The following is a 27,594-nucleotide window of genomic DNA, read 5'->3' on the forward strand; positions in this document are numbered from 1 at the left end:
TTTTCTCTTTATAGAATTTACCTATGGACCTACTGTTCCTATAATCTCTCCAAAGTGCTCTTTCAATGAAAAGCTTCCTGCATGGACCTGTTCAAGTGTGTGCAAAGTATTCTTTCCACACATATTTATTCACTTAATATTCTGAAATTCTTACCTAACATGTTCTGCATCTAGCAGAATCAAAATTTTGTGACTAGTCTATGGCTGGGGTGTCATTCATGCTTAACAGTTTTTAATTTAATTTCACTTTAGGTCCTTATAAGTACAGAGTTGTTAATGTTTTGACCATTGTAATGGATTAGAAGGTGAAGTGATTGCACCCACTGATTTTCAACCTTTTTTCTACCCAAGTCCCCTGAGTTATGATAGGAATTGTGGGCTAGGGTTGCTCACAGTCAACTTTCAGGGAAGAGTATACTTTGCAAAGCTTTCTGGCAGGTGGTGTGTGGAACAGGCATTCACTATTCAGCTGGATGCATACCAACTCAGCTAAAGGGCCTGAAAGCCAAAATATCTTCTTCAAAGAATTCAGGCTGTTCACAGGTTATGCTGCATCTGCATCTCATATCACATAAGAGTATACAGAAGTTCTCAATGAAGGCAGCATTCAAAGGAGCATTTTGGAAATTTGTGGAAGGTTTTACTGAAGATTATTAACGTGATTAGGAGACAATATTGGTGGTCAGTGGGTGGGAACCCGGGTGGCTTACAAAGCTCAGGTTAGCCCTACGCAACTTTGCAATGTCCTGTAAGACATTTACATCGCTGAGAAGCCTGTTTATAATTGAGTGAACTTAGACAAAAATTTCATATTATATATAAGCATGAAGTATTTTCCCACAGATTTAACATACTGAATTCGTAGAAAAGCATATAATATGTAATTAAGGAAGACTACAAGTGCTGTGTTTATTATTTCTTTGAGTTGTTTCAGAAAAATCATTTCATGGTTCCTGAGTTGCCAATACATACACCTGTAACAATCTGCATTTGTAGCTGTCACATTCACGGTAACTCTATAAACAGATGCGAGCATCTTAACTGTTTTATTATGCACTGAAAAACTACTTCACATACTTGCATATGCATACAAATCATTTGAAAATCTACTTAAAATGCAGATTAGGACCAATGACTCTGAGGCAGGGCCCAAGAGTTTGCATAATAAGCTCCCAGGTGAAGGAGTCACATCTTGCTTAGCGATGTTCTACAGTAGCATTATCCAAGCATTTACAGGCAAACATAGCTACTTCTAATTATTTATCTTTTATTTCTCCTTTGCTTTTTTCCCCAAATTATGTATATAGACAGATTATTATTATCAAGAAGTCTTTTCGTGAGAGTCAAAGGGTGTCAGAAAATAGCAGTTTTTTTTTTTTTTTTTTAATAGAGGCATGCTTTATTTATTTAATTTATTTATTTATTTTGTTTGTTTGTTTATACATGCACTGGGTACAGTCAGAAGCGCGGGAGGGTGAGAGAATTCACCAGATCCAGAGCAGGGAGCAGAGCAGGCAGAAGGACCGAAGTACACTGCTGAGGGGAGCAGCGGGCGGCAGGAGAGGTCTGCGCGCCATGTGGAACCCTCCTCCGGTGGCCTGGGAGCAGCCGGGGATCGAACCGGCGCCGCGGAGGCTGCGGGCAGCTTCGCAACCCAGCGCTCAACCGCTGCGCCACCGGGGAGGCCCAGAAAATAGCAGTTTTTTAAAAGAGTGTACTGCATCTGATAAGGTTGAAGACACCACTGTCTTATGAAAAGTTTCTCACCAATATTTGGGTACAACATTTTCACAAAATTATAAGATTTGCATATAATTATAGTGAATGTCACATTGCCGTCAGAATATTTTCAAAGTACAAATTCTAGCCATGGCACTCTGTTCTTAAGAACATTTGATAGCCTCCTACAGCCTTTAGAATCAAGCACAAACTCCTTAGCATAGTTAGAAAGCCCTTTATCATCCATTAACACTTACCTCACCAGCCTCATCTCTCACCATTGCACGCTAATCTTCCAGCCAAACAAATCACTTGCAGTTCAAGTTCTTTCTCATCCCGCAGCATATGTATAGTTCCTGTGCCAGGAGCACTTTACCCCAAAGACAGCAAAGAGCTACATAACTGCCCCAAAAGCTCAGGCACTCTCTGTACTTCCACGGCACAGAGCACTTCTCTAGTGTTCATTTTATAAATAAGTGGGGACTACTTGTATACTGGTGTATGCTAAGTGTCTCACATAGTGCCTGCAGTACTCAGTAAATGATTATTAAACTACCTTAGGGTCTTAGATCTGAAAAAAGAGAATTGCATGGATGTTGAACACTACTGGGTCTCAACATATTAGCAGATAACCTGTGGTTTAAGAAATGGCCTTCCAAGGCAAGGGAAGTTCAAAAAAATTTAATTTTCCATTATTAAGTGGAACATTTCAGCATCTGCCCAAACATAACAGTCAACTGGCAAAATGGTATTCCAGTGGATAAAGCACTTGGGCAGTAAGCAGAGTACTCTGTGTATCCCCACATTATCCATATATCCAATGATATGTATTTACTTCATAGTAAGCTGGTTTTGTACTAACATAGAATGCAAAAGGCCATAAGACAAAATTATAAATGTCCAATGGCATGTCTAATGCATAAAAATCTCTTAACAGTCAAGTGTCCATGACTATATCAGAGGAAAAAAAAAAAACCTGATAAACATATGGACAGATAATGGATAATTAGGCACACAGATGAATGATAGAAGAATCATCAGTGCAAAATACTCTGAAATAGGCACTTTAAGTACTGGAGGTTTTATTAGCCCTGGTTAAGCTATGAAATAGATATATATATATGTGATTATTAAGGAAGTCACTCAACTTTCCTGTGCCTTAGTTTCTCATTTATTAAGTGAAATGAAAATTGTCTTCCTGCTAATCAGTAAACTTGAAAGTAGAGACTATGGACTAAACAACCACATCTCCAATATTGAAGCACAACACAAAGTAATTTTTCAAGAGTTAATCTGCAGAATAAATTAGGTTCTTACAAATCTAGAATTGTAGGTCTTGGGTGAACCATCATTACTGCTAATTATACCATGTCTTCCAATATAGTTTTTCTATTGACTGATTAATAATTCTACAATAGATCTTGGTATGAATTTTACTGATATACAAAAATTATTTACAAAATACATGTTTGAAAATCCGGACTTTCAAAAAAATGAGAGAAACCAATATTTAAAAAAAAATCATTGTCCTCCCATCAAGCAATGATGCTTTCACAAAAGTATTATTAAACCAATAGAATGATTTTTTTCAGGTATATTTGACTTATAATAAAGTACTCTCACTAGTTACCACCTAGATTAATTTCTTTCTGTATAAGAGTTCTTAATTTTACGGGAGTCATGTTATTTGAAGTAGAAATAAATCTCTATCAGTAAATAAAAACAAATCACATTCTAAAGAAGAGGTAAGGAAACCTATAATCCAACCATCAGATTGAGACCGTAGCTTCTTTTGAGTCAGTCCTCAGGTGCTGTTCACTATGCCTCCAGTACTACAGCTGACTGGACTCATGGTACAGCAACAAAATCAATTACATCTATATCTAAGAGTTCTCAAATCAAGATAAAAGTTCCATTAGTTTACTTAAGTAACCATTTCAGAAATGCAAATGTAGGAGTAATTAGAGGGAGGTAAATAAAAAACTTGTAGAGGCAAGTGCCCTCTGGTTAGAAAAAAGTCAGGGTTGAAAGAGGGAGATACAAGTGTTTGGCGGTGGTGCTTGAGGAAAAAAGGTCATAGATGATTTGGGATTCTGTTTGACTGGACCAAGTACTTGCTTAGGAAAAAGGAAACTAGCAGCTTAGACTGAGCTGAACCCTCACTTTAACATCTTTCATTGAAGTTTTTTCCTACCTCTTCGAAAAGAACCTGGTCTCCTAAAAATCATGTTGTCCATTAATGCCAGCAACCCTGACCTAAGGTTGAGGAAGTTTACTGCCAATGATAAAGGCTCTTAGTTAGAACTCCTGATCTTTTTCTCTACTAATCTTGAAGCCCTTCATTGGCTCAATAATGTAAACGCATCATCAATAATTACCTATATTCTCTCCAAATAAATTTCCTCCTTCCAGAGTCTTTGGTATACTTAGCCAAGTACAGAATCCCACCTTCCTAAGACATTCATTGCAATCCTCCTTCTGATTGGTACCATGGCAAGCATTACCTCAAGTCCTTCTCAAGGAATAACGTCAACAAATCCCCCAAATCCCTCTGTCCTATTACAGCAAATACTCTGGTAGTCAATCTGTTTCTATCTGCCCCGCCATCAATCTAGTCAGCACTTGTTGATATTTCAGAAACTAAACATTAGCAGATGTGCATCCAAGGGCATCAGGGAAAGTTAGGCGTGCACCACTATTCTAGTAAGGGTTAAAGACCCCCCCACCCTCCAAACAAGTGAAAAAGATCAGGAGCCCTAACTCAGAAGCCTTTATCATTGGCAATAAACATGGAGGAACTTAAGACTTGCTAGACGTTAGGTCAGGGATGCTGGCATAAGTGGGCAACACAATCTTCAGGAGATTAGTTCTTCCCAAAGAGGTAGGAAAAGATTTCTTCAATGAAATATGTTAAGAAGAGAGTTCACTTTAGCTAGTTCATTATTTCCCTTCATCAAATTCTCCCTTTTCCCCCCAAAATGGCTTAAAATGGATAATAAAACAGTAGCGCATCAGTTCTAAAACCGTTCTATAACCAAAAATTACTATTCAGCCAGAATAAAAATACAGGTTATTAATCTCTCTAGAGGGTTCATGTGACTGCAACTCTACTGTTGGTTCTGATAAAGCAATGAGAAAAAAGGAAAGAAACAGAGCAGTTATGTCACATGGCGCCTTATAGCACCAGAACCATTTAGTCAGCTTTCATAGATTATTAGCACCAAAGGAAACATGAGCAACACAGTTCAATCACAGTTTTACAACAAAAGAAAATGAGGCCAAGAAATATTAAGACACTTGCCTAAGATTATAATCAGTCTCAGGTTTCTTAATAATTACTAAAAACTCATTTCCCAGTTTCTCCTACGTTTCAGTATTTTCAAGGGATTCCTATGATTGGGCAGGGCCACAGGTTATTTCCAATAAGATAAGCAAATAGAAAAAATGTCCAAGTTGAGGAAAAAATGGAAGAGGACTCACCTCTGGGTCGGCTAGACGCTGAGACAGACCTACAACAAAGACGAGGTTTTTTTGTACAACACGCACACTAGCCAAATGTTTGCGATTTTCTGATATTTTCTGTTTTCTCTCATTTTGTTTCTGTTTCTTCTCATTCTTTATCCTTTGCAGTTCTTCCTGGGAAAGTGGTTTGTAAACTGCTGGGTCTTCCGGATATGGCTTTAAGTATAAAATAAACAGCGAAAGAAGTTAGCCTGAAATAAATGACTACACAAATAACAATTATCAAGTTCTGGATAATGGTTGTTATAGTTTCCTTTTTCTGACTCAATTGCTTAAAATAATTTTTATTTAATACAATTTGTTCAAATACTTTTTTTTAGTTTAGCACAGACCACTTTTAATGCTAAAACATAAAATGCCACCAAAAGTTCTAAAATAACAAAACCAATTTTGGTATTCCCTATAGTGCCCAGCAAATAATTTACAGGAAAGTTAAGGTTCAATGGTACTACAGAAGAGGCAAAGAGTATAAATCCTGTCATCTAAATATGGATGTATGTATTACAATCAACAAGTATTTACTGAAAACTATTTGTTGAAACATTAATGAAGTTAAAAGAGCTGAATCTTTAATGTATTCCCAGTTAAAAAAAAAAAAGGAGACAGAAGTGCAAATAAGCAACAGTGCACACTGGCTCAGCAGTTTGAACTTGGTTTCAGCACTTACTAGCCATGTGGCCAGAGATAAGATAATTAAACACTATACCTTAGTATCATCATATGTAAAATGATAATCATTTTAAACGATGGTGTAAAGATAAAATAACCCTTGGGCCTCCCCTGGTGGCACAGCGGTTGAGCGATGGGCTGCGGCGAAGCTGCCTGCAGCCTCTGCAGCGCTGGTTCGATCCCCGGCCGCGGACGAAGGTCCCACATGGCACGACAGACCTCTCCTGCCGTGCCCGCTGCTCCCCTCAGCAGTGTATTTCGTCAGTCTGCCTGTTCTGTTCCCCGCTCTGGCTCTGGTGAATTCTCTCACCCTCTTGCACTTCTGACTGTACCCAGTGCTTGTATAAATAAATAAATAAATCTTAAAAAAAAATAATTTAAAAAGATAAAATAACCCTCAGAAAGCAATTATTATTGTGACTGCCACAAATTAATCCCTCAATAGATACCAGCAATCACAGTTATAGTTTTTTTCGTTGTTCATCATAACATTATTGTTTTTATTTCTACTGCTAATACCAAGGCTACTGGTGACCTGAATAAGAGTTAAGGAGCAAGAATGTCTGACTTTGAATCCTGGCTCACTCTTTACTCCCTGAAAGACCGTGGCTACATTATGTACCTATCTGCCCAAGTCTTCTCTTCTGTAAAGTGGGTATTACAGCATCTTATTCACGTCCATGAGAGTTAAAAGATATAATGTATTTATAGTGATTAAAATTGTATAGCGCACATAAGCTTTCAATAAGTCAGTGGTTATTACTACTAATAAAAATTAGTCAACCATAAATGGAAGATGAACACTATACAGTAAAACCCCAGGAATAGGACCCACAATCAGTTGGGAGAGTGTGCCTATCATAATACAGAAGTGGGTGCCCTCAGTCAGAAATGAAGCCATGGAGATAAAAAGTGGGAACTTCAACTAGCAATATCATGGTCTCTAAAAATCATTTGATTTACCCATTAAAAAATTCTGAATCTTTTAGTTGATTGTTCTACATGGCATATTCCATACTCACTTACCAGTAGGAGGATTATAAAACTCCTGACTTTTGCATGACCTGAGGACTTTCTCCAGAATCAAACACAAAGTTAGTATCACACATTTTAGGACCTCAGTATTTGCCAAATGTACACCATGCTACTCTATGGAAATTTGGTGCTGCAAATTTTTCTTTTTCTTTCTTTTTAACTCATTTCAAAATATTTTAACATTTTAACTTGGGAAACTAATGGTTACAAATTTATTATAAGTTCAATTCTTTAATCGGTGATGTTTCCTTTCCCATTGAAGTTTTCTTTCAATGATTCCTCTCAAACCTTTCTCCTCCACCCACTTTTCTGTACCTATAATCTTTCCTTTCAAATCTTATGTATCTTCCCCTGTGATTTTAATTACACAAAGCAATTTGGAGCTATAAGAGCACAAGCATAAAAATAAACTACATGCAAACCAATTAAAATATCTTTCCAGACAATCACTTAAATTTTTCATTGGCACAAAGAAAAGGCTTTTTTTCTCCTATCAGATTTCTGGGTAGCTCTTTTGGGAATGCTTATCATGAAGTTCGTTTGAAAAGTATTGCCCTCCACTAATATCTATGGGGTAATAATCCAAATGAATCAAGTGTATGGATTACTCCTAGTTCCATTTCAAACTGTGTTCCATGCACTGCATTTCACCAGTCCATGATAAGAAAAGTACAAAACTTGAGACTAAGCATTTGGAAACTTTTACAGCAACTTAACACTGCCACAACATTCAAGTACCTCATCAGTGGACTCTTGGCAGAACAAGATATCAGTGTGGCTGTTATCAAACTTGGGTGGCAGATCATGTGTCACAAGCAGGGCACTAGGCATGCATAAGAGACCTTGTATCGGGCCTCAACAGACTAGGGGGTGGGAAGGAAGTACTCATACAAATTGGAGTTAGTTTGAGAAAACAAAGTACTCATACTCTTCATTAGAGTTAGTTTGAGAAAACAATGATGGAACTTTTCGGGAACTCAAATTCTTTTGAAAACATGGGAGATAGCAGACAAACACTCAAAGATATTTTTCTTTGCTTATATTCTCTGACATTGTAAAATCCTGACGAAAGATGACACAAAGTAAAATAAAAGCAAGAAATGCATGACTACATACACAAAAACTGATGGAGACTGACAAGTACCAAAGATGAGGTGGTAATATGAACTCTCCTTAGGTATATTACTGACGCAACATCATGCTGTGTCTTTTAGGAAAATACAGTTCCATCAGGCTTCAAAGTCAATTTTATTGGAAGATACGTACTACTGATACAATAACAAAAGGTATCAACACAGGAGAATAATGAGACAAATTAATTCACTATGATTTACCCACCAAGTACCTCTTATTCTAAGATACTGTTTATCTCTTTAACTCAAAAGAAGTTATAATACTCGCTTTTTAATCTTGTATTTGTGAAGCTACATCTCTGATGTTAGGAGGAATCAAATAAATTTTTCTAGACAACATAAAACATACTGACTCTATACACAAATAGCAAATATCCAGAGCTTATTAGGCTTCATAAAACACTGGGCAAGTATCCATTCTATGGCAGCACCTCCACTGCACACACACCACACCAATGCCTACTCTGTAAGCTGAAGAACAGAAAATTAATAAACTGAGACAATGAAATGAGGAAGGGAGGCAAACTAAAAATGGGAGATGAAGAAATATAATGTAACTGTAGAAAGTGAGACCCACACAGCTAATTAATAGCAATACTAAAAATGAACATACAGAAAAACACAGCTGATCTATTTTTTGACTGAAACACATGTCAACCATCATTTTCTAGAAATATAGGATCAAATGAAAACTTACAAGTAGAAAATTTTTCTTTAAAGGCACTATTACATGTTATATATCAAACTAAAGACAAATAGGACACTTGCAGCGGAACATCTTAAAAGTGTAAAATCTTCAATTGTATTAATTTGGTGATTACAAAGCAAATGATTAACAGAGTTTAGAGTGTCTAATGTTTCATATGTGTAGTTAAACTCCTACTTTTATTCCTAATGTTATATATATATATGTGTGTGTTTTGTTTTCTGATAAGACTTGCCAAGAGTTTACTGATCTTTTCAGAGAATTGCTCTAACTTTTTCGGGAACCTACTTTTTTCCTATTTCACAGAAGTGTTTCATCTCCATCTTCTACTGTCACAATGTTTGTTTTTTTTTCCTTAACTTTGGTTTTTTAACTTGGGAAAAAGTTCATCTATTTTTGTTCTTCCTCTTCTAATAAATGCATTTACAGCTTTAACCTTTCCTCTAAATACATCTTTGGTCTCATTCCAATGATTCTTAGAAAGAGTGTTCCAATTATTGAATTTAAAAAATTTTTAAAATTTTAATTCCCTTTTTGTTCTCTTCTTTAACTCAAGAGTTACAGAGGACCATAATTTTTATTTTACAGGTGGGTAGATTTCTTCTTTATCCTTTTGGTGTTAACAACTAATTGTACTGTACTATTTTGGGGGGCTTCTGATTTCCATTATGGTGAGCTAATTAACCCTCTTGCTAAAGGCAAGAAAAATATTATTAAAAACTTATTTTAAAAACCAACATCTTAAAAAAAACAATAATGATATACACTGGAGGAAGTCCCACATTAATTTTTGGATAAAAATAAAATTCCAGAGAGATAAGTGGAAAATCTAAGTGACCACAAATGTAAGGAGGGACAGCATTCAAAGTACAAGGATAACCCATGGTAATCAGAAACTAAGCTCACCCCTCTTTTAGTCTCAGGATAAGAACCAACTCCAGAGAGATAAGAAGGTAAGAAAAAAAATAAGAAGGAATAGAAGAAAAAACATTCTTGAGAAGTTGTGGAAACCAATCCTAAAAAACACTTGTAGCTTTACACTTGAGGCATCCCTAATGGTAATGATTACTGGACCCACTAGAAGCCTAATCAGAGCCTCTCTGGAGGAGGGTAAATCTACCTTGGGCTTATAAATAATACTCTTAATGACAAGGGTTGGGTAGCAGGCATAAATAACCAAGAAGATAAAGAACAACCACCAGCAAAAACATTCCTCATATGCTCTGTAACTGGAATTACTAGACACAGATCTTAAAACAATACTACTAACCTTTTTAAACAAACATAACAAACCTGAAAGTATCTGCAGGGTATAAGAATCTATGTAAAAAAACAACACATCAATTATGAAAAAAGTACAAATGCTACTTTTGAAATGGAAAATGCAGAACAAAATTTAAAAACTCAATGGACATATGTAGCAGCAGACAGGATCAGGGAAAAAAAATAAAATGTGAGAGAATTAGAAGAAGTCATCCATTATGCATTAAGGAAATATAAAGACACAAAAGACCAAAAACATAATAAGAGACATGGAAGACAGTGAAATATATTTAATCAGATCACAGAAGGAACGGAAAGAGACGAAAGACAGTATCTGAAAAGATAATAGCTAGATCTTTTCCAGAATTAAAAAAAATCTCACCAACACAGATTCAAGAAACCCTATAAACCCCAGATGGGGTTAAAAAACAATAACACGGGCCTCCCCGGTGGCGCAGCGGATGAGCGCTGGGTTGCGAAGCTGCCCGCGGCCTCTGCGGCGCCGGTTCGATCCCCGGCTGCTCCCCTGCCACTGGAAGAGGGTCCCGCATGGTGCGCAGACCTCTCCTGCCGCCCGCTGCTCCCCTCAGCAGTGTACTTTGGTCCTTCTGCCTGCTCTGCTTCCTGATCTGGCTCTGGTGAATTCTCTCACCCTCGTGCGCTTCTGACTGTACCCAGTGCTTGTATAAACAAAACAAACAAGCAAACAAATAAATAAATAAAATGCCTCTATTTAAAAAAAAAACAATAACACAAACAACTAAATCCTACGTTCTAGAATTGTTTGATATTTCCATTGTAGCCTGTCAATTTTTGTGACCACTGAACTTGCATTTTAAAGTGACATACAATTTAATTTTTACAAAATTGTGTGCATGTACAAACACACACATGCTTGCTAAATGTGTCACTTAAAGTGTCTATTTTTTAAATTGTCTATTTCTAAAATATAGAAGCTAAAATCAGTCCATAATGAATGTGCATGCAATTTGCCCTGGTATTTTTATCAATTCAATATACCTCACAGTTCTTCTATAAAGTAAATATTCATGATTTTAGAAAGAAAAATTCTTTACACTTTAAAATTAAATGTTTGATCTTGAATTTAATTATGGCTAACATCATTATTATTACACATTCTTTCCCATGATTTCCATTTCCCCACTACATCTTTCTCCCTTACTTTCACCAACATGTTTCTTGTATGTTTCCAAATGGTTCCACAGGAGTTATTAGGAGGAAAAGAGTAGCCTCTCATTCCCTTTTATTCCCACATCAGTTGCCTCACCCTAGAAATAATCATGTTTACTCTTAGATGATTCTTTTGCCGATAACATGCTTGTTTGCTACCTTTTAAATTTTCAGTTTTATGTATTACTATGTTATGCAAGCTAAAGATTTTGCTTTCCGTCAGGCAGCCTAACCATATACCCTTAGTCCCCTTTCTAACTTTCCACCAATTTTTGGTTTGGTCACTATTCAAAATTACACTATAAAATGCAGATGTTATTTACACATTTCCTCTTCCAGCCATAACAGACTAGACCTACCAGCATAAACAACAAAAACTAGACAAAATACATAATATAACTGTTTTCAGACACTGGACAAGAGTCAGTGTGCAGCAGAACTGTGACCTCTGACAGAGAAGACATATGAAAACCATTTGCTCTTCTAGCACTTACTGGACCCTGGTAATGGGTCCAATAATGACAGTGAACAGATGGGACAGAATGCAGGGGACAGACAAATTTGAAGAAACTGAGGCAACAGAAATTTATAGGATAAAATACCAGAAAGAGGAAATTACTCCAAAATGAATTTCAGAACTGGGCATCTCATGGCAGCTTTTCTCCACTGACAGTTCTACAACCAAGACCCCTGAGAGAGTCAATGTATTTATTGGGTTGTCCAAAAAATCATGACATATTTTTTCTATGTTTCCAAGCAAAAATGTGTCATGACTTTTCAACAATCCAATAAATAATTTGAGGAGGACATAAAGTAATACCAATCACATATAAATACTTACTCTTTCAGAACACAGATGATGAGGAAGTGATTTCTAACTCACTTCAAAGCTATTAAAGCAAGGAGGCCCTATCTGCAAATACGCAGGTTTCATCTTGTAGGTTGAATGTGTTTTTTCCAATTTCAAACCATCCTACCTAAATCCATTACCTCTTTTGTCCAATCTACTTAACAGTCAGCACCACTGATTTTGTTAAACTCCTCAGAGAAGAAAACTAAAGGGCAACCAGAGAGTTATGTGACTTTACTGAGATTATATAGTTAACAAAATAGCCAAGACTTGACATTCTCCCAGGGCAATGTTCTTTGCATTTTATTATATCATAAAAATATAATGCTATATATAATCTCACCTGAGGTTTGCAGAATCTTTGAAATCTATTTACTCATACACGGAGGTGGGGGAGATATATATAATTTTATTTTGAAGTACTCACCTTTCGACATGCAGGACAAAGCCCATTTTCATCAGTGCGAATTCGATGCCAACAAAATCGGCAAATCTGGTAGCCACAGGTGCAAGGGAAAAAGTTGATATCATCTATCTCCAAGGGCTCCATGCAAAGAGGACATTCCACAGGGTCTTCCTTCGCATCGGGACTGCGAGACATCTTCACGTTTATTAAACAGCAGCAAGAGTTTATAATAATTTAAGGGAGAAGGAAGTCCAGCACTGAGAACTAATGTAGAGAACTTCAAAGGCCTGCATGAGAAGAAACAAAATAAACTGCTTACTACTGGACAAAATGGCAGTTTTAGCAATCAAGAATCACACCAACAATTTTGAAAAATATTGACTAGATCAGCATGCAATTCTGATAATTTCTGCATTTCATATTGAAAGGCTTAATTAGTGTTGTTAATTTTTTGGATTCAATGGGAAAAAAAGAACTTCCTTTTACTAGATTAAATATTATTAACATAATCATAGCACATTTAGGAGAATTAAAAAATATAAAGAAGCAACTTCAGCATTAAAACACAATCTGGGGCCTCCCAGCAGGTTATGCGCAGTGCAGCGCGGGTTCGATTTCTGGCTAGCCAGGGAGATGCCCACATGGCATGGCAGACAAAAATGGACTAATTTATAAGCAGTTATAGGATACTAGGGTTATCTACTTTGAGGGAAAAAGAACTTTAATAGGAAAAAAATTTTCAAAAATAAGAAGGAAAAACAACATTATGCCTCATATTCAGTCAAAATAAATCACAAATGGTCTGTCTACAGAGCCACACACGGAAATAAACTATTGAAGTATTGGAAGAAAAAAATATTTTTTAAAAATGTTGGGATACAGACGATCCCAAGCAAAAACAGAAATTCAGGAACTCATAAAAGAAGAATGCTTGACTTCGCACTAAGGAAAGAAGAAAACAAACAAAATCTGAGGCAAGCAGCAAGATAAAGGATACATACATAGGTATATTTTGGCCACACTGTGTCCAGAACATGTAAAAAAACTTTACAAAGCAATTTAAAAGGGCAACTAAGTCAAATGGAAACAGAATACGAATAGTTAACAGAATTACAAATGATTACAACATAAGATGGCCAACCTTTAGCTAGTAAATAAATACTTTTCCCTTTAGTCAAAGGACCTAGTCTACCTACAAAATAAAGAAAAACACTAAGTGATAAGATAAAATCTAAGTTCCTATTCACAAAGAGGAAATGGGACACAAAAACTACCTTGCCTGAAGTTGCACAACTACTAAGTGATGTAGCCTTGATTCACTGCAAGTCTGCCACTCCTCGCACCACCCAAGAGTCTCTGCTACATAAACACACTCATGCAGCTCACACTCAAGTACTGTGCTAAATGCTTACAGAACTGTTCAGAAGTGTAACAAGCTGCTAACAAACTGAGTGTCCATCAGTTGGGAAATTATTAAATTATGATAGTTACAAGGTTGATCTGTGTGTTGCATTAGGAGATGTCATATTTTTAATTTTTAAAAGTAAGCTGTGGGGCCTCCCCTGGTGGAGCAGTGGTTGAGCGCTGGGCTGTGAAGCTGCCTGCAGTCTCTGCAGAGCCGGTTCGATCCCCGGCCACCAGCGAGGGTCCCACATGGCGTGCAGACCTCTCCTGCCGCCCGCTGCTCCCCTCAGCAGTGTATTTCGTCAGTCTGCCTGTTCTGTTCCCCGCTCTGGCTCTGGTGAATTCTCTCACCCTCCTGCGCTCCTGACTGTACCAGTGTTGTATAAATAAATAAATAAATCTTTACTGAAAAAATAAATAAATAAAAGTAAGCTGTAGACGAACACTAATATACAATTACTATTATATAAATACATAAACTATACACGTTTGATTTGTTTCTCTAGGAAAATAAAGCACATGAAAATTTATATATCAAAATGTTCTATCATAAAATCAAAATGGATAAGAGGAAACTACTAATTTTATTTTCAAAAATATGTATCACCTAAACCATTACAACATAATATTTTTGTAATTCATGACTAAGCCTTTTTTTAAAAAAAGAGAAATTATTTTCACCTTGTTGAGGTTTTGCTTTTTGATTGTTTCTGTGTTTTAATTAAAAAAAAAAAACAAACAGCCTACAAGAGTATGTATCTTCTAGCTTAAAGGGAAGAACGGACCAACAGCAAGTAGTCCCATAATACAAAAGGCAAGTACATTCTGTGAGCTTTTAGCACCATGGAGAGAAACCATGCAAGCCGGTTGTCAACTGTAATCCAACAACTAGTAAAATGTAGAAGGAAAGACTCAGTGGCAGAAGCCTGCAACAGCAGGTAGGAGAACTGACTTCTGCCTCTTCTTCTACCAAGGAGACATGCAATCTTGAGTACGTCACTCTAAAAGCTCAAGAGTGCAATTTACTTGTCTGAAAAACGTGAACACACACAAAATTTGACAGTATTTTAAGGACCCAGAAATTTCCTTTATGTAACCCACAGAACTAAGTTTTTAAAATGTTTTGAAATAAATTATCTCCCCTCCAAATACCCTGACCCAAATATTCATTTACGGACAAATAATTTTATTTCATCAGCCAGTCAACTAATACTAAGTAAAAATAAAGCAATGCACTAGAACAATGAGGCTTACAAAGCCTTTAAGGCTTTTATAAACCTTTACGGTTTATAAAGACAGAAATAAAAGGTGTTTTTAAATGAAAAAGGAAAGCCCATACCGTCTAGATCAGCTGTGGGGGTTAAGACAGTGACTGGTTTTTGATTTAATAATTGATTTTGTACCCCAACAAGTTCATTTTCACATAAGTTATCTAATTCTCAGTGACCTAATAAGAACATATTATATCCCCTCTATGAAAGATGAAATTGAGGCCCAACAGTGACCCAGTCTTTAAGTGTTAGATACAATTCAAAAGTAAGACTTCCAAATTCAAAATCTATGCCCTTTCCAAGAATATAAGACAAAAGCTATGATTTACTGAAGTCACAGCTGCATACACTTGGCATATGAAGTGCAAATGTCCGAAAAGTATAAACATGACTTTTTCAAAAAAATTCTACAGGAAATCTCTGTATCACCTAAAACAAATACCACAACACAGAATAAATTCTCACATGCGTAATAATGCTACAGGACCACCCAAAATCTTACATGCCATGCAATAATTGTACAAAAGTAAAATCATGCATTCAAAACCAAGCCAGAAATTCCTCATCACTCTTTAAAGTGTTGCATGCATGCCTTTGTTTGTAAGACCTATTCAATAGATTTACATAAAAACACACTATAAAATAAAAAGTACTGCAGCCACTGTGGAAGCTTGATGGTTCCTCAAAAAGTTAAACATAGAATTAGCATATAATCCAGTAATTCCTCTCCTATTTATATACCCAGAGTTGAAAGACTTTGAACAGATACTTAGCACACAATGTTCACAGCATTAATCACTACAGCCAAAGTGAAAATAGATGAATTGCTAATTTGGCCAAAGCCAAACCAGATGAACTGCTAAACGAAATACAGTCTATACATACAGTAGAACATTATTCAGCAATTAAAGGAATAAAATTCTGATACATTCTATAATGGACAAGAACCTTGACAACATTAAGTGAAATTAGTCTGTCACAAAAAGACAAATATTTTGTGAATCACTTATATGAGGTGTCTACAATAGGCAAATTTGTTGACTCAGAAAACAGAAGTTACAAGGGGTTGGAGGTTAAAAGAATGAGGAATGAGGTTAAAAGAATTATCTCGATCTGGAGAGATAAAAGTTTTACCAACAGAAAGTGGTGAAGGTTACACATACCGTGAATATGCTTAATGCCACTAAATTGTACATTTGAAAATACTTAAGATTATAACTGTTACTTCACAATAAAATAAGAGAATAACACTATACACAGTTAAATGCAGTCTATTTTATTTTTTTATTTTTTATTTATTTTTTTAATAGAGGCATGTTTTATTTATTTATTTGTTTGTTTGTTTGTTTTGTTTATACATGCACTGGGTACAGTCAGAAGTGCGGGAGGGTGAGAGAATTCACCAGAGCCAGAGCGGGGAGCAGAGCTGGCAGAAGGACCGAAGTACACAGCTGAGGGGAGCAGCGGGCGGCAGGAGAGGTCTGCGTGCCATGCAGGACCCTCCTCCGGTGGCCGGGGAGCAGCCAGGGATCAAACCGGCACCGCAGAGGCCGTGGGCAGCTTCGCAACCCAGCGCTCAATCGCTGCGCCACCGGGGAGGCCCAAATGCAGTCTATTTTAAACAGCAATTTTCAAAGCAAATTTGTTTCAGCTGGCTTATTTAATTAATCCTTAAAATTTTTCTGCCAATCTCACAGCTGAATTTGTGATAAGCTAAATGTGTGTACACGATGCAACTCTGCTGAACAGTTACATAGAAATTACACTCCTGAATACACCATATGCCCAAAATTATACACTATGTTGGAAAGCTGTTTAATGATATGAAATACACACATACATTGGTATATGAAACAGCATTTTAAGCGTCCATAAAAAACCACACATTCAATTCTACACACACACACACACACACACACAGAGTTATAAACGAACATTTAAAAACTATAATACAAAAACAATACCATATAACTTTACAGGGCAACCCTAATATGAAATGGGTTGGCCTGTCTGTGGGTCCTCACCTGAATGCTTAACAGGGACTCATGATGAGACTCAACCGCAGGTAACACAAAAAGAGTAATAAAGGGTTTATTTACAAAAAGGGGAAATGAAGACATGAATAACTCAGGGAGAAAGAGATAAGTTGGTGAATGTGTCCTACTGGTTCCGCTGAGCTAGAACCCCAATAACATGCTGAAAGCCAGCAAAAAGCAAGAACCCCCAAGGCCCACATGTCTGGTTGTATACCAACACTGGCTGCTTTACCTCCACCCGGCAATCCTCCCTTCAGTGAGGAGGACATGATGGGGTTTGTGGCCCTTGGTGCCTTGGATCTCATTGGTCTGGGGTGAGGGTGGGGTCCATAAAACCTATTTGTGGAGTTTGTTCAGGGCATTCTCTCCCCCCAACAAAACCAGTATACCAGTTATCTTGCATACTATAACATGCCCCCAAAGTATTTTTGCAGAAGGGATAGCTATAGGTAGAAGATGATGCACTGAATCTTTTTTCAATAGCAAGTAACCTCCAGCCCCCAGGGGCCTCCCTGGTGGCCGAGGGGTTAAGTCTCAGCACTATCACTGCTACAGCCTGAGTTTGATCCCCTCCAAATTGGGGCAGGCAGTCAGAGAAGGGACCCTCTCACTACAGCTACCAGTCCAGAGCTCTAGCCCCGGGAAAGGCAAGATATATCAATATTTCTCGTCCTGCCCAAAGCTACCTGATGCTGAAAATAAGTTATAGGTAAGTGCAGCCGAAGTGCAACCCCCTCTTCCACTCAACTGCCACTCATGGAAAAGAGGCCCTACATCACTGCTGCAATTTGAAAATAAGAGAACCCAAAGTGCCCTCACCCAGCTACTTTGTCAGGAAAAAAAAAAAAACTGCAGCCACTATACACCTCCCTCCAAGAAGTGCTCTATTAGTAAAGCAGGGTGTCACACAGAAAAACAAACATCACTGTCCCACTACTGGCCAGCTCCAGAGCCAGAGATTCTGCCAGGAAGGTGAAGAAGCCCTTAAACAGATAGCTCTGAATCTCTTCCAAAGAAATTGACTTTTTTTGCATCTGACTGTGAAGTTCAAACCTAAGGGCGATTTCAAAACCGATGGGGCTGTGGTGAAAAGCAACTGGGAAAAGACTCAGATACAGGTTAAACTATAAGCTAGCTAGTTTGTGGGTAATTAATAATGAGAATCAGGGAATAAAGATGGCAGAGATGGGCCCTCCAGAACTAATTTCAAGCACTCAACTCAAGATTTATCCCTCAGGGCCTCCCCTGGTGGCACAGGCGGTTGCACACCACACCGTGAAGCTGCCCGCAGCTTCTGCAGCACTGGTTCGATCCCAGCCCGCTGGCGAGGGTCCCACATGGCACAACAGACCTCTCCTGTCGTGCCCGCTGCTCCCCTCAGCAGTGTATTTCGTCAGTCTGCCTGTCCTGCTCCCCGCTCTGTCTCTGGTGAATCCTCTCACCCTCCCGCGGATCTGGCCTGTACCGGGTTCTTGTATAAATAAATAAATCTTAAAAAAAAAAAAAAAAGATTTATCCCTCAAAAGGGTTTAAGTTTTTTTGGATCAAACCAAGAAGCAATATATATCCTAGGGCATATTGGAAATACAACACCAGTCAGCTAGCAATTAGTGGAGCTTAACATCTGGGTGTGGTCAAGGAAAGAGACAATAAAAGACAGCTGTGCCAGAAACCCTGTCATCCAACATACATATGGGCTTACCCAAACTGCAACTCCAAGGAGCAATACCAGATGCTTAACACTGAATGACAGAAATAATCCACCAGTCACTAAGCAAACAAGCTAATAGCAAGCCTTGGGAGGGATGGCAGGAGAGGAGATCACTACCCAGAGCTGTATTACATAAAATGCCCAATTTTCAACAAAAAGATTATGAGCCATGCAAAGAAAGAGGACTAACCCATACACCAAGGGGTTGTGGGGAGGAGGGAAAGGCTATCTGTGAGGATAACCAGATGTTGGACTGAATAGATCAAGACTTCAAAGCAGTTATTGTAAGCATGTTCAAAGAACAAGAAAAAATTAAACAAGTATTGTATGGTAATGCCACACATCAAATAGAAAATACCAATAAGTAGATCAGATATTATTAAAAAGAACTATATGGAGATTCTGCAGTTGCAAGTACAATGACTGAAATGAGAGAGTCACCAGAGGGGCTCAAAGGTACATTTCAGCTGGCAGGAGAATGGAATGGCGAAACAGGAGAGACTGAGAGATTGTGCAATCCAAAAATCAGAGGGAAAAAAGAATGAAGAGAAATGAACAGAGCTTCAGAGAAACCGTAACACACCATGAATGCATCAACATACATATAATGGGAATACCAGAAGGAGCAGAAAATGTATTTGAAGAAATAATGACTATGAAAATGAAGAACTACAGCTGAGCCACACAAATGAATCTCACAAACATACTGAGTGAAGTAAAAGGAAGACAGTATCATTCCAGTCATACAAAATTCAAAAGATGAAAGAAAACTAACTATATTTTAGGGATGCACATAAAGGATTTAAAAAACAGTGACTGCTTCTGGGTGAAAGGGGAAAGACCATGAAGAGGAAGAGAGGGGCACTCTGAGACACTTGAAATATTCTACTTTTGACCTGAGAAATAGTTAATAAGGTGTTTGCTTTACAGTGAAACTGTACCCATATTTTACACGTATACATGCGTTGTATGCTTCTGGATACATATTTCTCACTTTCTTTGAAGTCTTAAAAGAAAAGATAAAAGTGGCAAATTTCCCAGAATTGGCTAAAAATACTCCCCAGATCTAGAAAGCACAACATACTCTCAAGTGGGATCAACAAACCCACACTCAGACACAAGACAGTAAAACTACAGAATACCGAAGGCAAAAATAATCTTCAAAGAGGACATTTAAAAAGTACCCAAATGGAATGATAGCCAGAGGAACAGCAGCCTGCTCAGAGGGAAAGACAAATACTCAAGAGACTGAGAGAAAATTACTGTGAACCTACAACCTGCATCTCGAAAACAATAATCTTTTAACAAAGACTGTAAAAAGACTTTCTTGAGATAATCAAGATTTTCACATGGACTGGGAATTAGATAATAAGGAGTTATTGTTAATTTACTTAAGCATGATAGCAGTATTTTTTAAAGCTTTTCTAAAACAGATACTTTCTGAATTATTTACACACTTTATGATATGACATTCCAATAGGAAAGGAGTTATAGAAAGAGATGAAGCTAGAATAGCAAAATATCCATAATCACTGTAGAAACTGAAGGATAGAAATAAATGAATGTCACAACATTCTTTGGTCTACTTTCATGTATGCTTAAAACTTTCAATGATAAAGATAATTTAGGAAAGAGTGAATTTAAATTAAAAATTAAAACAAATGAACAAAAATAGACAGTTTACCAACAAGAGAGAGTACACACTAAGGAACTTGTAAAAATACTCTCCAGGAGAAAAGAAAACTCTCCCAAAAAGATATTAAAGAAGCGATGGTGAGGAAAGAATATGGTAAATATATATATAAATTAAATCATATATTTTCCATTTAAATGGCCTAATTTGCTAGATTTAAAGAGGACAAAATAAAATATTAAACAATAACGACATGTCAGTTGGAAGACGAGTGATATGAGAAACTGATAAAGGTCTGAAGAGCAATATGAATGGTAGAATTTCAGAGGTAATCACAAACTCTCTCTTACCTACTAATTTCACTTCCCTATAGTCCTTAGAGAAACAGACGCACATTTTAATAAGGAAGCAAGTACAACCAGATGTAGCAGTGTATTGGGAAACAATGGAAACCTAAACAGCCATCAATTGGAAATGGCTAACTCTTGGTATATTAATTAAAATTAAAAAAACACAACACAGCAAATTTGAAAGACTAAGATCTATACAAACTAAATGAAAAAAGCAAACTGCAGATTTGTATCTGTGTAACAGATTTTACATTTAAAAAGAAACCCCATATTTTCTATATATACATAATATTTATATATGCAAAATCATTTTAAGATTAAACGCTGGTAATGGCGTTTAACCTCTAGGGAAAAGCTGAAGGTAGTGGGCTGGCTTGGAAACCTGTGTTTTGCCCATGATTTCTGCAGAAACTATGCGTACTTGTTCTATAATAGCAATTTTTAAAAAATAAGTTTAAGGATATTGAACTTTGATTCCTTTGAGTGCAAAGATTCTGTCTACTGTGTTCAACACTACCATCGGCAAGTACAGCAAAGTAAAGGTTCTCACAACTATGTGCGTGTGGTGGGGGGCGAGGGGTAATACATAGTAGAGTGATACAAAGAAAGAAGAGCTTGTCCCTAGTGGGATGTTTACAGTAATTTGCTTCTTTCCTTTCATTTTCCAACTTTCATATGGGAAAATGATTTTAAGTTAATAAAAAATTAAGCAAATTTGACAAAAACAGACAAAGCAAAGATGTGAAAAGAACGTGAACATATGAACTAGGGAATCAACATCAACTTGTTTCCTATTAGCTTAATGCTCTCTCAGAAGGATAGTAGTTAAAAAAATTAAAGGTTAAGTCTGATGAAAGTATTATTAAGATAAAATCAAATCAGTGTGAAATCAAAGCAGAGACTAATGTGTGTGCAAATTCATTAGTTCTTTGCCATACCTGTGTGGCTGTCCACATGAGGCATTGCCTTACATTGTAGTATTTTCAATTCAGCGGGGGAAAAAGAAAGATCTATGTCTATGTTAAAGATCCTGAAGGACCGACCCAGGGACCTAACTGAAACAAATGCATCCAGGAAATATTTAAGGCAATCCTTTCAGAGATGCTGGAAGTGCAACCACTTCCTTTCTCATCCAAACCAAATGTCACCCAAGCACTTAGATTCTATCACCTCCTAAATTCCGAATCCAGGTTACATACTGCCAATCATACAACTACAATATAACCTAGCAATTTCAATTCCAGACATTTACCCAAGAAAAATGAAAACGTATGTACATAAAAGGGATACATCTGAATGTTCATAAGCAGCTTTATTCACAATAGCCAAAATGAAAACCCAAATGCCCACCAACATGTGAATGGATAAACTACGGAAATTCTTTCATTGGAATACTATACTACTACTCAATAGCACAAAGGAACTGCTGACAGATTCAAGGACAAACCTGTGGAGCCTTGACAATTAAGTCTACTCTTTAGACTTTGGTTCTAATAGTCAGCTGGGTGGCTAAAAGCTGGAGGTAAGCAAAGTATCCAGTGTAAGGGAGCGAATGAAGACAATTTTTCAAATACATGTCCAAGAACTCTAAATCTTGAAATATTCAAGATTGTTATCTTAAATTACAAGTAAACCTTTACAGTGAGTAGAGTGGAAAGAGAGAAGGGATTCTGGTTGATGAACAGTCTCAATGCATGTGGGAAGGTGTCCAAAACAGGCACCAGGAGTCAGCACCAGTCTAGTTAGGAGAAAACTGGACTTTTGGTGGTGATTATGATATAGTATATACAGATGTCAAATTACAATGATGTACAATGCTGAAACCTATACAATGTTATAGACCATTGTTACTTCAATAAAAACTTATTTTTTAAAAAAGTCCCTATTGTTTACAAAACCAGAGATCACTCAAACTACTGAAAAAACTTGGTACTTTTAAGAAACTCTTTAACGTTGCAATTCCTTAAGTAAGATCTATTACTAAACTGTAAAATATTTTGCAATTATTTTGAATTGTGACACATGCTTAAAATTATTAATAACATTTCCCTATGAAAGGACAGTGCCAGAGACCAACTTTACAGGGATCTGATAAAATTATGTTTGGGGAAGAAAAAAATCATAGAGAAATTAAAGGTAGACTGATAATAACCTTGGGCCTCCCCGGTGGCGCAGCAGTTGAGCGCTGGGTTGCGAGGCTGCCCGCGGCCTCTGCAGCACCGGTTCGATCCCTGGCTGCTCCCCGGCCACTGGAGGAGAGTCCCACATGGCGCGCAGACCTCTCCTGCCACCCGCTGCTCCCCTCAGCAGTGTACTTCGGTCCTTCTGCCTGCTCTGCTTCCCGCTCTGGCTCTGGTGAATTCTCTCACCCTCCCGCGCTTCTGAGTGTACCCAGTGCTTGTATAAACAAACAAAATACATAAAAAAATAAATAAATAAATAAAACATGCCTCTATTAAAAAAAAAATAATAACCTTAAAACTAAATTATTGAATGATACCCTCTTTACTTTCTCTATACAATATTCAGCTCCAAGTACACATTAGTCAAAACTGTATTAGTCAAAACTGGCTTATATTATAAATGACAACCTTGTCCCCTAGCTAATCCCCTAGGCTAGCGTCTTCAAGGCAGTATCCCCACATATAGCAGTTGGGAGGCCAAAGGAGATCTTGATGTATATCACAATAAATGTTTCTTACTACAAGTAGGTCATCGCAGAAAACATCCAAAGCATCTTAAGCAACTTTCAAACTAGCCCAAAGAGATAATGATTGGCTCCAAAAGAATTAGAGGAAAAAAAACACAAATATGCACCTCACAAATTATAAAAAATTTTAAACAGAATATGTTAAAAATGACTCTCTTAAAAGATGATGCAAATACTATTTCTTATTCTATTAATATTAAAAATAAATAAAAAAGAATGATTACCCTACCTTAGAATCAGGTTTCAATAACATTATTGGTTTGGAGGTTAGAATAAATGCCCTAAAGTGTCACAGATGGGAAAAGTAAAAATATTCACTCACCCTCCTAATTAAGTGGTTTTTGTTTTCAGACAAATGAACTGGTAACATGCCTAACTTAAAAGATTTCTAGATTTCTCTTAGGTAAATTACTTTTAGTTTTAAAAGACATACTAAAAGCCAGTAAGGAAAAAGTAGGGCTTCACTAACTTTTGTTGTAAATGAAAAGGAATAAACAAGAAAAACCATTAAAATATGACCAAAAGAGTTTTTTCTATTCACTTCCCTGCAAAATATACTATAGCATTATTAATTTGGCAAAAAAATTAAAAATAAGTCTTTTAATTGATGGAAGAGAGCAGACACACAGAGACAGACTAAAAGTAGCATTTTATTTTATTCAGAGGCTAGAGGGATTGAGACAAAAAAATAACTCCTCTGTTTTAAGAGTACAACAGTATCCTTTCTGACTTCCCTTCAAGGGACACTCTTTCATTATGCTAATAATCTATTTTAATTTTAAAACTAACTTTGATTTAAAACATTAAATAGGGCCTCACTGGCGGCACAGGGGTTAAAGACACAGCACTATCAAACTATCACCAGCCACTGTAGCACAAGTTCGATCCCTGACAAGGGAGCTGACCCACATGGCGCACCAGACCTCTCCTGTCTTGCCAGCTGCTCCCCTCAGGAGTGTATCTCAGTGGACTGCCTATTCTGCTCCCTACTCTGTCTCTGGTGAATCCTCTCACCCTGCGCACATCTGCCCTAACCCCAGTTCTTGTATGCATAAATAAATAAATCTTTAAAAAATAATAAATAAAACATTAAACAGTACACACAAGGTGGCACAACCAAATGCCCAGATTAAGTTAACATTTCCCAACCTCATCCTGATCTGTTATTCCCATTAAATTTCCACAAAAAGCAAATGAAGTACAAATAAAAGCAACTATAAGACTATTTTACACCTTGTTTACTTTTAAAAATAGTAATGCCTAACTCTAAAGAAAATATATTGAAACTGAGGTGCTTACCCACCACTGATAGCATTATAAATTGGTTCAGTCCTTTTGCTAGACAACACAAAACAAACTCCAAAATGACAGTACAATCCTCTAGCCCAGTAAATTCATGCCTAGAAATACAGCTTAAGCAAATAACTTAAAGAAACATAGTTGTTTCAACCTTGCCAAGCCCTTGAGAGTGCAGTTAGTACAATTTAGCATTTAATTTAAGCAAGCTAAAGTCTGGTTTAAGTCAGTGTGAAAAGCTATTATTTCTGCCACCCAAAATGCCTTGCTGTACTTCACAGGTATGTTACCTATGTGACAGAACAAGCAACAAAAACTATGGACTAAAACTTTATCGAAGATATGGGTAAGTTACACCCTACATTTTCAAATGTCATCACCGAAACAGGAAGCCTAAAAATAAAAGAGGTCAACATCATGACCAGTACACCTTTAGAGTGAAATACAAAATAAAATGAAAAAAGAAATCTGAGATTCAATGAATATGACAACAGTGTTTAGCAGTCCTACACTACCAAGACAAAATGCTTATAATTTTCTCTTAGGATTAGCTGAGAAATGTAACAGCAATCCTTTATTCAATTTGTAGAGAATATTCACAGCAAAATTAAATAGACCATAACTAAAACTGCACATGACAAAACACTGGATGTCTAAAAATGGATGACTCATCTCAAACTGACAAAATTTCAGTGTATGATACATATGGATAGGTAGAAGTGAGTTCAAAAGAAAAATAAATACCAAAGCTCTAATCTGCAAAATTAAGAAAAATATAATTAATAAACTTATTTATTATAAATTGTGAATTATTACTCATAACTAATAAATTATTCTAAAATGTAACAAAAAGAACTGATAACAAAAATTATTTGATGGGGAAAAAAATGGAAAAAGAAAGTCTGAAATGTTTAATGCCACTATGCAGAAAACTGACCAATAAATGTAAATGATTTATTTTCCACAAAAGATAATCTGATTAAGATTCATTAATGCTGGTAAGAATGATTAAAATGCTTGTAATTTAAAAGGTCCTTCGAAGGCATTGGTCAAAATGATACTCATTTTAAAAAGGTATACTATTACTCTAGTCATATCATTAAAAAACTAAGAAATACCCAAATGTCCAATTTCGATCAAGGAAAAGGTGTCATTTTCAACCCACTATAAAACTTTAAGAATGACAGTGATGCACAAGAAGGGACAACCCGGGCCTCCCCGGTGGCGCAGCGGTTGAGCGCTGGGTTGCGAGGATGCCCGCACCCTCTTCAGCGACGGTTCGTTCCCCAGGTGCTCCCCGGCCACCTGAGGAGGGTCCCACATGGTGCGCAGACCTCTCCTGCCACCCACTGCTCCCCTCAGCAGTGTACTTCTGCCTGCTCTGCTCCCCGCTCTGGCTCTGGTGAATTCTCTCACCCTCCTGCGCTTCTGACTATACCCAGTGCTTGTATAAATAAATAAATAAATCTTTAAAAAAAAAAAGAAGGGACAACCCACCCCACCCATAAGATAGTGACCAACCCTGACAATCAATGTCACACGTGCACTGCCTTCCAGTCAAAAATATAATGGAATATTAAATGATTGCTACAAAGGATATTTGTAGAAGTTTACTCAATGTCCCCATCTTATATCAAAAATATGGCAATAAGCATATGGCAGCTGGAAAACACCAATGCTATCGTAAGTAAACTAACCAAAAAAGTAAACATTAAACAAAAAAACTGAAAGGGAACATGGTTAAACCAACTTGTTACCATAGCTTTGGAAGACTTTCTAGTATTTATAATTTTTCATGGATTCTACAATGACTCTAAGCTACATATAATTTACTTTACTTTTACTGGTTAGTAAGAATGATTAAAACTAAATTGCAATAAAAGACTACCATTAACTTTTGTTTCTCTTTCAGAGTCCATATGGCACCTACTGGAAAATAATGCTTGTGTATTTTTCCAGATACATTCAGGGCACATATAAACATACACTCATGAATATATCTCATGTCCCCCTCTTTTTTTCATTGAAATGGAAAGTGTGTCCATGGTCTGAACCTTCCCCTTTTCACTTAACATACGCCGTAAGTTTTTCTATCTTAATACATGTATGTCTACTTCATTCTTCTATGAAGTAGACGTAATTTAACAAGTCCTCTACTGAACTGACAATAATGTAAGTAGTTTCATCTTTTGGTATTACAATACTACAATGTAAACTTTAAACACATGTTGCTGTATTTTAGTATATCAAAATAAACCAATTCTCCCATATTCAACCTCCAGGCAATAAATTTACCACAATTACCAATTTTACATATTCACCTCAAGAATCTGAACAAACCAGGCACATGAACCTGATTATATTTTATATTTGCTCATTTTATATTGCTACATTAATATATCATAAGTATTTATAATATAACATAGATTAGTACATAGCATATAAAATGTATATATACATTTATTTACTAATTTAATAAATATTAGCTACTGATATTTATTTTCATGTGTGCAACTTTATAGTTAATATCGTAATATAAATATATTATTTATATGTTATTTCTATATTCTACATATTCTGTATTTCTACATTCATTAAATATAAATTTGTTAATTCTGTATTTTCAGCCATTACATTTTTTAATTCAGCATTTATGATATGATTTGGATCACTGTTTTTAGTTTTTCAT

General features: G+C 36.6%; 1 protein-coding gene across 6 annotated transcripts in view; it reads right to left on the bottom strand.

Moving 5' to 3' along the window:
- The window catches only part of CNOT4 (CCR4-NOT transcription complex subunit 4), a 113,803-nt gene that overhangs the window by 60,323 nt on the left and 25,886 nt on the right, over positions 1-27,594 (bottom strand). For all 6 annotated transcript variants that reach the window (XM_037513873.2, XM_037513863.2, XM_037513889.2 and 3 more), the window contains exons 2-3: positions 12,516-12,781; positions 5,200-5,397 (exon numbers count right to left, since the gene is read on the bottom strand). In XM_037513873.2, the coding sequence (XP_037369770.1) occupies positions 5,200-5,397; positions 12,516-12,689 (372 nt within the window). In that variant the 5' untranslated portion in view covers positions 12,690-12,781. The remainder of the gene's footprint in view (positions 1-5,199; positions 5,398-12,515; positions 12,782-27,594) is intronic.

Source organism: Talpa occidentalis, unplaced genomic scaffold, assembly GCF_014898055.3.
Source record: "Talpa occidentalis isolate TD23 unplaced genomic scaffold, MPIMG_talOcc4v2.1, whole genome shotgun sequence".
In the NCBI taxonomy this organism is placed as follows: domain Eukaryota; kingdom Metazoa; phylum Chordata; class Mammalia; order Eulipotyphla; family Talpidae; genus Talpa; species Talpa occidentalis.